The following is a 15,257-nucleotide window of genomic DNA, read 5'->3' as shown; positions in this document are numbered from 1 at the left end:
CAGCCTGGTTTGATTTCCAGATCTAAGGCATACCCTCTAACCACTAGGACACCAAAGCAGTCATGAGAGAATGAAAAAAGACGCAGAGAAAAGTACACACCGCATGAATCTAGTAAACAAACTGAACAAATATATATTATAATTATATTTTTATTTCATTATCACATTTTTCATGATATTCATTATTTCATATTTCTACCAACATAATTATCAACAAAAAAATTGACATAAAGAATGACCTCATTCACATCATAATTTTATACAATGAGCAACAGCATAATTCCTTATCATCATAAATGCATCAATTAAAATCTTTCTGATTCAAGACTTTCATAAAATTCTTTAGTGTTTCACTTTCAAAGTTTTATAAGCTTTTGCTTTATGATTGGATGAGTCAAAGATGAAATACCTAATGAACTTTGTAGTGACAAGCTGACAGCTGAATGTACAAGTCTATATATTACAGTGAATTTAGAAAAATTTCATAAATCCCATCTTAACTGAAAATGCAAAAAGTTGTACTTACTGAATCAGACAACAACTCAGGAGTTTGACATTACAGCCACCAATTAAAATGTTTCATCATTTTTGTATGGATAAACAAAATAATTGTGATGACACTAACACAGTATGCTTTGATGATCTATGGCAATTGTTCACCTTTCACAAGCTACTCCATCAATAACATGTTTACAAATTCATATCCAAGTCAATTAGTTCTATTATAAAGTAATTATCTTGACAAAATAAAGTCAGGTGTGGCGACTAAGCAGGTCTCCAAAACAGGTAGCATACATGCCATCTGTTCTCTTGATGTGACCAAAAAATCATGACTTTTCTTTCCACCCTGATCAAAAAGCAAATCAAACTCAGGTGGTTTAAAGCAAATTTCTGCTTCACTTTGCCTGGCTGCATAAGCCAAGTATATTTCAAAACTTATATTTCTTGCATACTGGCTGCCATGTACAGCCTATTTTGTGCTGAAAAATGGTGTTAAACCCTAGAACAACAACAACAATTATTTGATGTTGCCAATGCAATAAGAAACAGACATCTGTTTGGTCCGCCAAAGCTGTCCTTTATAGATAACTTCAATAACACATGTGCCCTTCAACAAAGGAAGATGACTACAATCTTCAATAAACACAAATAACCTTTTATCAAAGGTAGTCAGCATCAAACTTAAATAAAAGCATTGGAAACTGATAGACTATTTCATTTTCCAAAGTGACTGCAACATGTCTATTGTGCCATGAAAGTTTCATTATTGCAGGAACAAAAATATGATTTTGGTCGCTACCAACAGGGGCATAAAAAACAAATAAATTTCCAATATTTTCAAACCATAGATATATGACTGTCAAGTTAACTGAAGATGGGTTATATAGCAAAGATGTTTCTACAATTTTTTAATTTGTTCCAGTTTTCATTTCCCTATTAATAAGCTCATCCCCTGGACAGCCTTGGCAAGATAATTCTGTCTCTATCTGACCAAAATCTAGGCCAATTTAATACATGTACATGTAGCATGTAAACTGTTATAGCCATGCACTACTTGCGACAACTGTAGTGAATTGTTAAGTGATAATCATATATAGATCAAAATGAGGACTACCATTAAAAAAAATAAATACACGTATTTGTGGTTTCAAATAGGATTCGAGTCACACAGGAAGCTTATACCATGCGATCTCTACTCGAATTCATGGATTTATTATGTACAAGTACAGTACTAAATGGATTATGGATTGTACTACGCAAATGTAAGTTATCAATATACAAGTGTTTTTGATACTAGTTTGTCTTCATTTAATGAAGAGCAAGTATTTTTGCTCCCACTTTTATTACCCCACCCCCATTTGAGGTAAATGCATCATTTTCTTCAGCTATATGACTTGGTTGGTCATAACACGGTCGGGTTCTATTGACCCCAACTACCATGTTATAGCAGGGTTGCACTGTATATGTATGTATGTATGTATGTATGTATGAATGTATGTATGTATGTATGTATGTATGTATGTATGTATCTATGTATATATCTATATATCTATGTATGTATGTATGTATGTATGTGTCTATGTATGTATGTATGTATGTATGTATCTATGTATGTATGTATCTATGTATGTATGTATGTATCTATGTATGTATGTATCTATGTATGTATGTATGTTTGTATGTATCTATGTATGTATCTATGTATGTATGTATGTATGTATGTTTGTATGTATCTATGTATGTATGTATGTGTGTGTATGTATGTATGTATGTATGTATGTATGTATATATATATATATATATATATATATATATATATATATATATATATATATATACACAAATCTGACTGAATTTTTTTTTTAAAGCTACCTTAAAAATCCTAATATATATATATATATATATATATATATATATATATATATATATATATATATATATATATATATAATTGGTCCACTTCTGTTTCTACAGAGTATGCTAAAACATCCCAAGTTGCACATCATGATCCCACTATCAAATCACATAGGAAGGACAAGAATGTTTCCATCTTTGTTCCTCTATGACACTTCAATAGTACTCTTGATTGTGTTCTTTGTTTTCAAATCAAAGTTACACTTCATACATTACAGTGAGAAAATCAAGTTATGCTTCAGACATCACAGTGATGAAATCAAAATTAAACCTCATACATCACAGTGACAAAAATAATTGAAAAAGTATAAAACAAAAAATTCAACAACCTATTGTACATTTATCATATTCAAACACTTCAATAAAACTATCAATAACTATTCACAAGACTGGCTGTTATTTTTGAGTTTTAAACCTGTTTAATGAACTAATATCTGAAGAAGTGTTCCATGTTGTCTCGCCTGTGAAAGGCATAATGACAATGTAGCATTCTGGTTATGAAGGCAAGACAGGAACCCCTGAGCATATCTAGGTACAAACATGAAAAATACACTAATATGAAAACTCTGTAAATACAGTAAGTAACAAATCACTATAATACTGAATATGTGGCTTTTGCTGTCATGACTACTTGAATTAAGATACCAGCATTTAAATATTCATGGGTAGGAGACACATTCCAAACAAACTGTGAAATGGATATAAATAAATGTTTTAAGTTTTGACACTTTCTGTGGACTCGTTCATCTGGTAGTAATCGTTCATCCTGGCCCGGGCTTGATCTCGTTTTAGGACAAACATGGATGGTACAAACATCAGGGCACCCAGGATGTAGAGTCCAGGATACAATATGTAGAGAGCACCTGTACAGAAAGAAAATGAAAATGAAAAATAAGAATTTTATCTGCAGCAAAGGTGAGCTTATATCTGTTTCTGACAAATGCTACCTTGACCGTGGAACCTCATCTATATTGCAAACATATCAATCTGATGTGCAATGTTTAACTGAACTCCTTATCAGGGAAAAAATTAGACACATATAAAACACAACTTAAGATGGGTGCATGGTGCACCAATTCTCCTCTCAAGTAATCTAAACATAAAACTGAACCATTCAAACATGGATAGAATCATATGCCACTTCCAGTGGATTGATGGGAGAGAAAAAGAAACTCGTACAAGACGCAAGAAACAATGATCAATCCCTTATCTTTTTAAGAGCACCTGAATGACAATGAATAGAAATTGTGATGTTGTGAGGAACATGGCTGGTCATATCTCGCATATTAAGATTACTCTGCAGTGGAAGTAGTGAATTTTGTCTAGTTTTGCAGACTTGAAGAGTTCCCATGTCATTTAATTCAGTGTTGCATAGTTTTGCCTTACTGTGTTTGTTCAACAAAGTGTTGCCAAACAGAATAGTGATGAACCTTAGTTAGCATGGTCAAATGCTGAGCCTGGTTGCTTGCAAAGAAACAAATATTCTAACACCAATTTTCTATCAGAATATTCCTGAGTTAGCATTCTGATTTGACTGTTTGGTTATTTGTTTTCAGCTCTACACAGCTCAATAGTTTTTTAATATGATTTTCTTAAGTGTATTTAATTTCACCATAATTCATAATTTACTGTAACTATTACTTGTAATGGAAAGTTGGTAAAGTTAAAAGTTTAATAAAAACTGCATACTGCGCAAAGCACATTCTTTATATCTGTGACGTTGACGTAATTTGCCAAACGCGTATCACTGCTTTAAAAGTATGTGAATTTGTACAAATTAGGTGCACTCAAGTGTACTGGCATCATTTTCTGACCCAATGTTTTATTCATGTTAGACCACTAGGAGGGGGTTAGATGCGATTTTAAATATATTCGGTTTTTTTTCTTTCTTTCTGACAACCCCACCAGCGATTTCTCATTATGTTAACACAACCCACAACAGAAGTGATTTTCCTAACCAACCTTCCACTGTCAGAATCAAAATAGTTCGAAACACAACCTCCTACAGAAGTTTTTTTTGAAGTGCCACTCCTGGGGGAGGGGGGGTAATATGTTTTACTGGAACAGCCCTAATGGAAAGTTGGTAACAAGCAGAATTCAATCTCTAAAGTTAAGTTAGAAGAGCTTGCCTTTTCACAAAGGCAAATAATACATGCCTATCGACACATGTGAACTGACAGCTATAATGTCAAAGAAATTAATCTTTGCCAAAAAATGTTTAACTATCAGATGCAAGATAAAAACAAACTAATCATACAAATCTCTTACCTCGAAGAGCATCAGCCTTCGCATATCCAGCCTTAATGAATGCATCATTAATAGGTGGCACTAACAATGGCATGTTACCCCCTATGTTGCTGATGATGAACAGATAGGCTGCTATTGTGGAGGTGCGAATATGTGATGGTACAAGCTCTATAACCAAGGCTAGAGTTATGCTGATCCACATCTCACCTGTAATTGCATGAAATTATTTAATGCGTGTCAAGAGGTGTATTTCAGCTGTCCACATCTCGCCTGAAAATGGCATAAAATTATAAAATGCATGTAAAAAGATGTTTTGATTGGCATATTTTAGAAATTTGTTTGATAAACAGACCATGTTACATGTAACCATAGATTAATTAAATAATGTACTGAGAAATATAAATGTTTGTGTTAAAAAGCACTAAGATTTGAGTGCTTATGTAATTGCTTTATTCACATACTGAATAATTAGTAAAGTTTTTTGACAATGGACTATCTGTTTTGTTATTGATATTGTCACTATTCATGATTTCTTAATCTCTTCTTGATAAATTAATCTCTTCTTGATAAATAAATACCAGGAGGCATTAACAAATATATACTGCTCAGCACTGACAGATATACGATCATGGTACTTGGCATTTATTAATATACTACTCAGGATCCCAGGTGGCTGAGTGGCCTAAAGCACGTGCCTTTATCAATCACTGGCATCTCACATCTGTCCACATGAGTTAAAGTCTAGGACTCTGTCTATTTGGATGACACGAGTTAAAGAGTCTAGGACTCAGTTTATGTGGATGACACAGTTTATGTGGATGACCCATGAGTTGAAGTCTAGGACTCAGTCCATGTGGATGACTCAGTTAATGTGGATATGTAAGAAACCTAACTGGTAGCTTTCTGTAGGTCGGTGGTTTTGTATTGGGGTTTTCTGGAATTTTCTTCCACCAGTTATACTGACCACCATGAAAATCCTATCAGTGCTGAAAAATGGTGTTAAGCCCACAAAAAAAACACATATATTTCTCAACATGTACAGATATAATCCTCAACATTTATAAATATATCTCTCAACATGTACAAATAACATACTCAACAGTTACAAATATCATATTTAATATTTACAAATAAACTAGTCAACAGTTACAAATATTCTAACCATCATTTACAAATTTACTACTCATTTGTTTCAAGCACTCAGTCTTAATTAATGCATCATTAATAGTGGCATTAATAATGGCATGTTACCCCCAATGTTGCTGATGATGAAAGATTGCTGAAGTAACTTTTTGAGCCACTTTGACTCTAACAGTTGACCTTTTGGACCCCAAAATTAATTGATGCAAGCCTTTCACAAACATTGGTCAAGGTATATGGTCAAAAACTAAAATTATTATGCAAGAACCATATTTCTTCTTTCAGTCAGTGACCTTGACCGTTAAACCTCAAAATCAAAAGGCTTCTTTCTTATATGAAAGCTGCCCACAAATGTATGATTTGATACATGTAGAAAACTTTTCTTTATCATTTTTCAACCACAGCAATCCTGATCTTTGACTTTTCAATAGGTTCCCACCTTACTGTATGTGCAACATATTCACAAAGTGCAGTTCAGTTCTCGTATGGAGAACTAATGTCTGTGTGCAGAAACCATTTTTCTTCTTTCAGTGACCTTGATCTTTGACCTTAAAGCCATACAATCAATAGGCTGCATCCTTATGCTAAGTGCAAAGCCACCAAGAACGTTTGATTCAGGATGGTGATGCAAAAGAAAGGTTTTTGTTTGGAATTTGGAGTAAACTTTACCAGAGAAGAGGTATTTTACTCTACACATAATGTTTCACAAAATGCATGAAAAATTTAATGTAAAAAATTCTCCAAAATCCACATGTAAGTTAAACAAATAATCAGGAAGACAAACCCTTGTAAATCAGTGTAAGCACAAAGCCATATAAGATGAAAGATGCATGGTACAATTATTTTTTTTACTATGTATATAAAATAAAAGACAATAGTAAAACTATAAAATCCTTAAAATATAGGGTAAAAATTGACACTACTACATTTTTTTCTTCAGAAGTCCAAGATTTTCTCTGACGGTATGTCATGATCATCGAAAAGTCTATTAATTGTGAACCACTCCAGTGGCCTAGTGGTTAAAGCATCTAACTACATGTCTGTGCATGATGCCCCAGTGATTGACATCACTCTAAACTGTCACACTGCAGACACTGTAGCGATATGACTGATATTTTTTAAAGCTACTCTAAAAATCCAAATCAAACACAAACACACTCTTAATTTTGTCCACAACAAAAAAGTTCACACAGGCTGGAAGTCAATCCACTTGACAAGATAATTTGCTTTTTGTATTTACCTGTCAGAAGTTTCCTATCTACTGACGCATAGTTTAATAATCATCAATATTATACCAATATGATGATTTGTTGTTGTTATAGGGTTTAATACCATTTTTCAGCAAAAGATAGGCTATACATGGCAACCAGATTAAATGCTGGAGGAAGAATCCGTGAAAAACCCGCGAGGAACCACGACCTCTGAAAAGCTATCACATATCCACGTTGCCGAGCCCGAGACTTGAACCCACGCAGACAGAGGTGAGATGGCAGTAATTTGTAATGGTGAGCACTTTATACCACTCAGGGCCTCCCAATATGATGAGATTCATGTTTTTATTAATACATCAGTTCTGGCTTTCAGGTACAGTAATTTGGACTTGGACATTTGATGAGGTGTTGGTCCTTTTGTGATCAATCTTCAGAAACAAGTTATGCTTCAGGATGAGAAAAATTCTGCAGAATGCTGTGTCTCCCTAACCAGGTATACTCCAAAAGTACCCAATAAAGCATGAACAGCAGGTCATTTCAACCTCCTTTTCCCTGGGATGATCAGTACCCTCCATAATGAAATCACTCATCAAATCTCGAGACTGTACTAGCATCAGTGTAAGAAAAACAGAGCTAAATTTTTAAAAAATACTGTTATTTTCCATAGCAAAGACAATGCTTTCTGAAACGGTGATGCTAATGTCACAACTGTGTTTTATAGTCTAGACAAAACTGCTGAAATAAACTGCATGCTAAAATTATTTTACCAGCGACACTCTGATCAAGGCATTTCAGAATTTTCTGAAACTCAGTGCGATAAGAACCATGTCAGCCAAATGCTTTCTTCTATGAGAAAGCATACTATCTTGTAATATATAGCAAATTATTTTCATCTTAAATTGATGGCTAATCCAATAGAACATTTCCTGTATTTTAACTTCATGTTGTTGTCCATTAGCGTTTAATTATTTATTTATATTTGCATTAAATTTGTTCATATTGTATTAGTATTGTATGAGTTTCAATGAAGACAACTGATTGCAAATATAGTGAAAATAAATTCTTATGCAAAAATAACAGGCTGTATAACATATTTCATGGATAAAAGAATACTTACCAAAAAGATATGATGGGATCTGACAAATATAGGCCCATGGTGGATTAAAATAAAGGGTCCCTGCGGCAAAAGGTGCAGCCACAACCTGTTAAATAACATACACACATGTAAGACTCTGAATATAAAATTTGTCACATATTCAAATCATAGTACACCCACCAAAAAATGTAAGCTTTCTTTAGAACTGTTTAACCATTTAGGCCTCAGATACACATTGGGTATATCACTGTTCCACTCTGAAACACATCCCTTATCACTACCTGACTGACTCAGATACACATCTCTTATCACTGCCTGACTGACTCAGATAAACATCTCTTACCACTGCCTGACTGACTCAAATACACATTCCTTATCACTGCCCGACTGACTCAGATACAAATCTCTTATCAATACCGGACTGACTCAAAGACAAATCTCTTATCACTGCCTGACTGACTCATATACAGATACAAATCTCTTATCACTGCCTGACTGACTCATATACAGATACAAATCTCTTATCACTGCCTGACTGACTCATATACAAATCTCTTATCACTGCCTGACTGACTCATATACAAATCTCTTATCAATACTGGACTGACTCAGATACAAATCTCTTATCACTGCCTGACTGATTCATATATTCATCTCTTATCACTACCTGACTGACTCAGATACACATCTCATATAACTGTCTGACTGACTCAAATACACATCTCTTATCACTGCCTGACTAACTCAAATACACATCCCTTATCACTGCCTGACTGATTAAAATACACATCCATTATCACTGTCTGACTGATTAAAATACACATCCCTTATCACTGTCTGACTGACTCAAATACATATCTGTTATCACTGCCTGACTGATTAAAATACACATCCTTTATCACTGTCTGAGTGACTCAATTACATATCTGTTATCACTGTCTGAATGACTCAGACACACATCTCTTATCACTGCCTGACTGACTCGGATACAAATTTCTTATTACTGCCTGACCGACTCAGATAATCATCTCTTATCACTGCCTGACTGACTTGGATACAAATCTCTTATCACTGCCTGACTGACTCAGATACATATCTCTTATAACTGTCTGACTGACTCAGATACAAATCTGTTATCACTGCCTGACTGACTTGGATACAAATCTCTTATCACTGACTGACTGGCTCAAATACACATCTCTTATCACTGTCTGACTGACTCAGACACACATCTCTTATCACTGTCTGACTGGCTCAAATACACATCTCTTATCACTGTCTGACTGACTCAGACACACATCTCTTATCACTTTCTGACTGACTCAGACACACATCTCTCATCACTGTCTGACTGACTCAGATATTCATCTCTTATCACTGTCTGACTGACTCAAATACACATCTCTTATCACTGTCTGACTGAGTCAGACACAAATCTCTTATCACTGTCTGACTGACTCAGATACAAATCTCTTATCACTGCCTGACTGACTCGGATACAAATCTCTTATCACTGCCTGACTGACTTGGATACAAATCTCTTATCACTGCCTGACTCACTCAGATACAAATCTCTTATCCCTGCCTGGCTGACTTAGATACACACCTGACATCATTTTTGCTACCATTGGAAAAGTATGTTGTCCTTCTAATTAACACATCATTAAAGAAGCTAAAGAAATAAGCAGACCATAACATCTAAAAAATATGATAAAATCTGAAACAAAATCTAGTCGTCAATTTTAGATCAATGTTAAAATGAAACTGGAATAATACTTTCGTTTGTCAATTATGATTCAGATTGGCCTTATTTTTACACTTGTGTACAAAATATAACAATTCACCGAGATCTTGGCAAATTTGTGATAATATGGTTGCAATAATATAACAAGTGTCCCTCGAGGGGCCTTACACTCTAATGTGTTAACATTATTTCCAGAAAGTCAAGTTAGGACCATTTCTTCCATTTAATTACCGATTGTTTACAACCACATGATTAAGGTCAGCTTTCAGAATACAAACATAAGGATAGCAGATTAAATGAGACCTCCTGAGGCAACATCAATGAGGAAATGCTGCCATAACTTTTCAGCGTGTGCATGTGTGATTTGGATTTTTAACATAGCTATAACAATTTTTCTGCCATATTACTACAATGTCTGCAGTGTGGCAGGTTATAGTGATGTCTAGCACTGGGGCATCATGCCGCAGATGTGTATCATGATGTCCCACCCAGTCACATTATCTTGACACCAGGTCGACCAGTCCTACCACTAACATCTTAATGCTGAGCACCTAGTAAGACAGTTGCTAGTACCATTTTTATGAAATAACTTTTAAAGGGGTAGGTACCATAAAGACTTTCTTGCCCAAAACTCACAAAAACATTGTTCATCTCATAATAATATTTCAAAAACTTACAATTGCAATTTAATGGAAAAAATATTTGGTATGACACAGTCAGATGCTCATAACATCACATTTGGCTATAAATCTTCAATCTGTGTTAAAATTTGAGCTCTTAAAAAAAGAATAAGGTGGTCCTTATGTGACAATCAATTTCATATTTTTACAGAGTATAATGGCATGCAGGAATAACCATTTAGTAGAATAACCTTTTGGTTCCGACATGTGGACCAAGTGAAAAATGAAAAATTAAGTCTGCCAGCATTCATTGGTACATTGCATCTTTACAATGGTCATATATTAACTATATCATAACTGATGTTTCTGCTATAGTGAATGAATAAATTAAGTTGTACCAAAATTACTATATGACCACTGTAACACATATCTGTTTAAGCTGAAGACAGAGTTGTGGACAGACACAAGGCGGGTATTGCCCCGTGCGAAACCACTGGGATGATAATAATAATAATAATAATATTAATAAAATTAATAAAACATTTAATAATAACTGACCAGACTTGCAATGATGACAGCCACTCTGGCATAGACACCTCGTGACTTTACAACTCTATCGGAGATAAATCCACCAAACAGAACTCCGAGACTTCCACCAACAATTGGAATCCATGACATAAATTTGCCAATATCTTCCTTAGTTTGGCCAATATCATTGAAATACAGCTGAGTATTATACGCAAAGACATAACCAGCTGGAAATATATGAAGAAAAATTACAACAGAAATATTAAGTTTTATGAATGGAGTTAAACATTTCTCAGATTTTGAATTTTGAAGTACAGTGATCCATTAATATAACCAGATGCCAACACATAAGCATGCTGACCAGAAATCCTAATGTCAATTTATTGGAATCCAGCAAGCCTGTCTGTAATGCATAACACATTTACTGTCAGTATACTTCAATACCATGAAACTGCAAATCAGTCAAATGCTTTGCTATGTTAATTTCAAATAACCTTTCAAGATCAAAACATACAAACCTGGACATGAGTAACCAGACTAGAGTAAACAGACTAGACAAACAAATAAGCTTAAATTGTAGCAATTTGTTAATACAAAATTTACAAGTGAAACTGGAAAAAATTATTTTTTTATTATAAGAAAAATTTCTGAATTACAGTTTGTAAGCTGAGCCCAAATGCAAACTGCACATACCCAAATCTGCTGATGCATAATGTGCCAGCAGATACGGGTCTATGCAATTTGTTAGGAGTAATCAGTAGACCATAGACCCTGACCTGCTAGCACATTATATAACACCCTATCAGGGTCTATATAGTTTGCAGCTGGACTCTGCTTTTATGCAAGTATATACATTATAGGTATTAGAAAAACAGGTTTTAATAAAAAGTCAGTAGGAAATAGGATTTTATAAGCCGAGTCATTCTCCAGTCACAAAGGAATTTATACGAACTGAAATATCCATACTAAATTTTATGTCTACATCCAATGGGTTTTGTAAAACCATACTAGGAAAGTATTTGTCAAATAAGTTAAAAGATGTGCACAACCTCGTGTCACCTATGTATGATCATAATACGTGAAGGGATATTCAGAAAGCCACTTGCCTGACTTCATGGTACTTGGGCAAGTGCAAAAATGAATACAGGGAGGGAGAAAGGGGCAGTGTATCATTTAAATGTATAGAGGGAGGGTGAAAGTGGCAGTGTTTCATTTAAATGTATAGAGGGAGGGAGAATTGTTGTTGTTGTTGAGGGGTTTAACGACATTTTTCAGCACACGATAGGCTATACATGGCAGCCAGTATTAATGATGGAGGAAGAACCCGGGGAAACCCTGGAAAGAACCACCGACCCTCGAGAGAGAGGGAGGGAGAAAGGGGCAGTGTATCATTTAAATGTATAGAGGGAGGGTGAAAGGGGCAGTGTTTCATTTACACGTATAGAGGGAGGGTGAAAGGGGCAGTGTTTCATTTAAATGTATAGAGGTATGGAGAAAGGGGCAGTGTTTCATTTAAATGTATAGAGGGAGGGAGAAAGGGGCAGTTTTTCATTTAAATGTATAGAGGTAGGGCAAAAGGGGCAGTGTTTCATTTATAATCATATGTTCTGCAAGTTTAACACTCTGCAATCTTGCCAGAGTAAATTCTTCTATTACATAACTGACCACAGTTTCTACCGTATGTTATTTCCATCTTGAAGTCAATGTCAGTCTTGCAATTTGCCATGCAGATGTTATAATGTGAAGCAAGTTTTGATTAATAAGAAATAAATATTAATGACTTAAAAACATAAGTTACATTTTAACTGTAATATTTGTATATATCCACGATTAACCAACTTCCAGGTCCTACCCTCGCCTAGGGCCTTTTGTGAGATTGCATGCTCTAAACAATCGGCTAGTCAAAGATCATTTTTATACATGTCACCAATTAAACAGCAAGTAGGCATTATTTGTTGACAATATAACTAATGAGATTTCTAAAGCAGGTATGTTTGGAAATAAACAGCAATAATCTTTAACAATCAACCACCAGTAGGATTTTGTTTAAAGCATGATTGATATACTGGATACATATAACACCCACAAGCTGTGTTTATGATCTGCTCTTTGCATGACAAGTACAGGAGACCGATGCATATTACTTGGCAAACAATATCATGGATAAAAATAAGTGCCAACATTCTCAAATGTCAGCTTGTCAAATATTTTAATGCATGTTGCTGATTTCAAGGTGACAAAGTGCCAAGCAAATGGATACAAAATAAGCATTAACAAATCCTTCAGTTCTGAGTATAAACAAATCATTACAGTAGTTCATTATTGCTGATGTAGCTGAGATAAATCTAATAGTACATACAGACCAATAAAAGGAATATCATTAAAGTATGACATTATTTCATCTTATTATTTTACTCATGTTAGCATATTATGATCAGGGTAAGCTCAGATTTCTCAAGGGCAAGTTCAATTTTTCAGTCAGCTTGAATGCAATGGGTAAGATGACTTTTCACACTTTAAAAAATGTGTAAATCACTCGAGTTTAGAAATTTCATTGCTTTGTGTTTAATAGTTTTTGTGCTATTGCATTAAAATGGATTTGGGAAAGATGTACAGACAATGAACAGAAGGACGGATAGCTGAAAAAACAGTATGCTCCCTTATGCAATCTGAGTGGGGGACGTAACAATATATTCATGTGAAATCACATAATCATTGGTTATAAACAGACAAGTACTAACATTAAGTAAAATAAATTAAGTAGCAATTTCCAAAATAATATTCACCCATTTTTACAATGGAATCCAGGACCACACTGGGCCTATGTTACACTGATGTGCCTTATAGAAAGGAGATACTCAATATCTCATAATGGCTGATTCCACACGCTACAGTGCTGAAATCTAGGCACCCATGCAAAGAAATGGGCATAAGTCTAAACCATACTGTGTGTGATACATATACATATATATCAGTTTAAACTGTATTGTGTGTGCTGCATGTGAATTTGCATCAGTTTAAGATGTACTGTGTACTGCATTGTTATGTATATTTGATTTAATTTATATCTGATTTAATTGGTTTGGAAGTTTAATAAAAAATTATATTCCATTACATGCTAATGTAAAGTTGTCTAGAACAGAATTCAGGGTTTTTTAAAAATCTTTTTGACGTAAACAACTTTATAGAGACATTGTATCTAATGTTGACGTAGTTCCTGACCTCGATTCTGAAATCAGTGAGTTGAATGTTTTTTTATATATTCTTTCCATAGTAATAATCATTGGTTTTAGTTGAAGCCATATTGGGAGCATGTGATGTTAGGTATGTAAAAAGCTTCTATGTTGTTCTAGAAACATTATCATGTGACCCTCATATGGGAATCTGTTTTGCATCTTAAATTAGTGTATAACCTTTTTCTATAGATAATTTAGTCAGACAGGCTTTAAACAATTGACACTTAAAGGTGTTTTGTTGTGACCAGTTTGAGTTGAATTTTTAATTTTTCTTCAAATTATTTGGATTCAAAGAGATTATTTTCCCCTGGAAATACTTGTGCTCTAAAAATTATTCTACAGATAAATTTACACAGAATTCAAACACTTGAATATTATTTTCTGTGATTTAACAAAGAACTGTTGACACATCAGGACTAGGCTAACCACAGCATACATTACCTTCCATTTTGGATTTCATCAGGATTTGAACTCAGTTTCATTAGGACATTTTATTACTAGGACTATATTTTTTCATTCTTGGATTATTTTTGGATTTTATTCATAAAACCATAAATCCTTTACTGACTTTTACCTTGTTTTTCTAGGGAAATAAATTATTTGCTGAATTTTACAAAGCTTGTTGTCTTCACTTTTTTCTTGTTACTGTTTTAAAGAGTCTAAAACGTAACAGCCTGCACATGTATCAGTTTCAGCTGCATTGTGTGTACTGCATAAAATGTGTATCAGTTTAAGCTACATTGTGTGTACTGCATGAAATGTGTATCAGTTTAAGCTACACTGTGTGTACTGCATGAACTGTGTATCAGTTTAAGCTACATTGTGTGTACTGCATGAAATGTGTATCAGTTTAAGCTACATTGTGTGTACTGCATGAAATGTGTATCAGTTTAAGCTACATTGTGTGTACTGCATGAAATGTGTATCAGTTTAAGCTGTACTGTGTACAGCATGCAAATGTATATAATTTTAAGCTGTATTGTATGTACAGTATGCACATGTATTATTCTAAGCTGTATT

The 15,257-nt window shown here is 34.2% G+C and overlaps 1 protein-coding gene across 3 annotated transcripts in view; it reads right to left on the bottom strand.

Moving 5' to 3' along the window:
* Positions 1–2,332: 2,332 nt before the first annotated feature.
* Positions 2,333–15,257, bottom strand: part of LOC149780004 (uncharacterized) — a 41,688-nt gene continuing 28,763 nt past the window's right edge. For 2 of the 3 annotated variants that reach the window (XM_089936728.1, XM_089936729.1), the window contains 4 exons: positions 11,032–11,228; positions 8,131–8,215; positions 4,684–4,869; positions 2,334–3,278 (listed from right to left, as the gene is read on the bottom strand). In XM_089936728.1, the coding sequence (XP_089792854.1) occupies positions 3,130–3,278; positions 4,684–4,869; positions 8,131–8,215; positions 11,032–11,228 (617 nt within the window). In that variant the 3' untranslated portion in view covers positions 2,334–3,129. Of the gene's footprint in view, positions 3,279–4,683; positions 4,870–8,130; positions 8,216–11,031; positions 11,229–15,257 lie in introns of all 3 variants that reach the window. The other variant, XM_089936727.1, reaches the window with a different exon arrangement.

The sequence above is a fragment of the Sinohyriopsis cumingii genome, chromosome 16 (genome assembly GCF_028554795.1).
Source record: "Sinohyriopsis cumingii isolate HCF-2022 chromosome 16, ASM2855479v2, whole genome shotgun sequence".
In the NCBI taxonomy this organism is placed as follows: Eukaryota; Metazoa; Mollusca; class Bivalvia; order Unionida; family Unionidae; genus Sinohyriopsis; species Sinohyriopsis cumingii.
The sequence above is the reverse complement of the archived record's forward strand: the minus strand, read 5'-3'. Positions and strand labels throughout refer to the sequence as shown.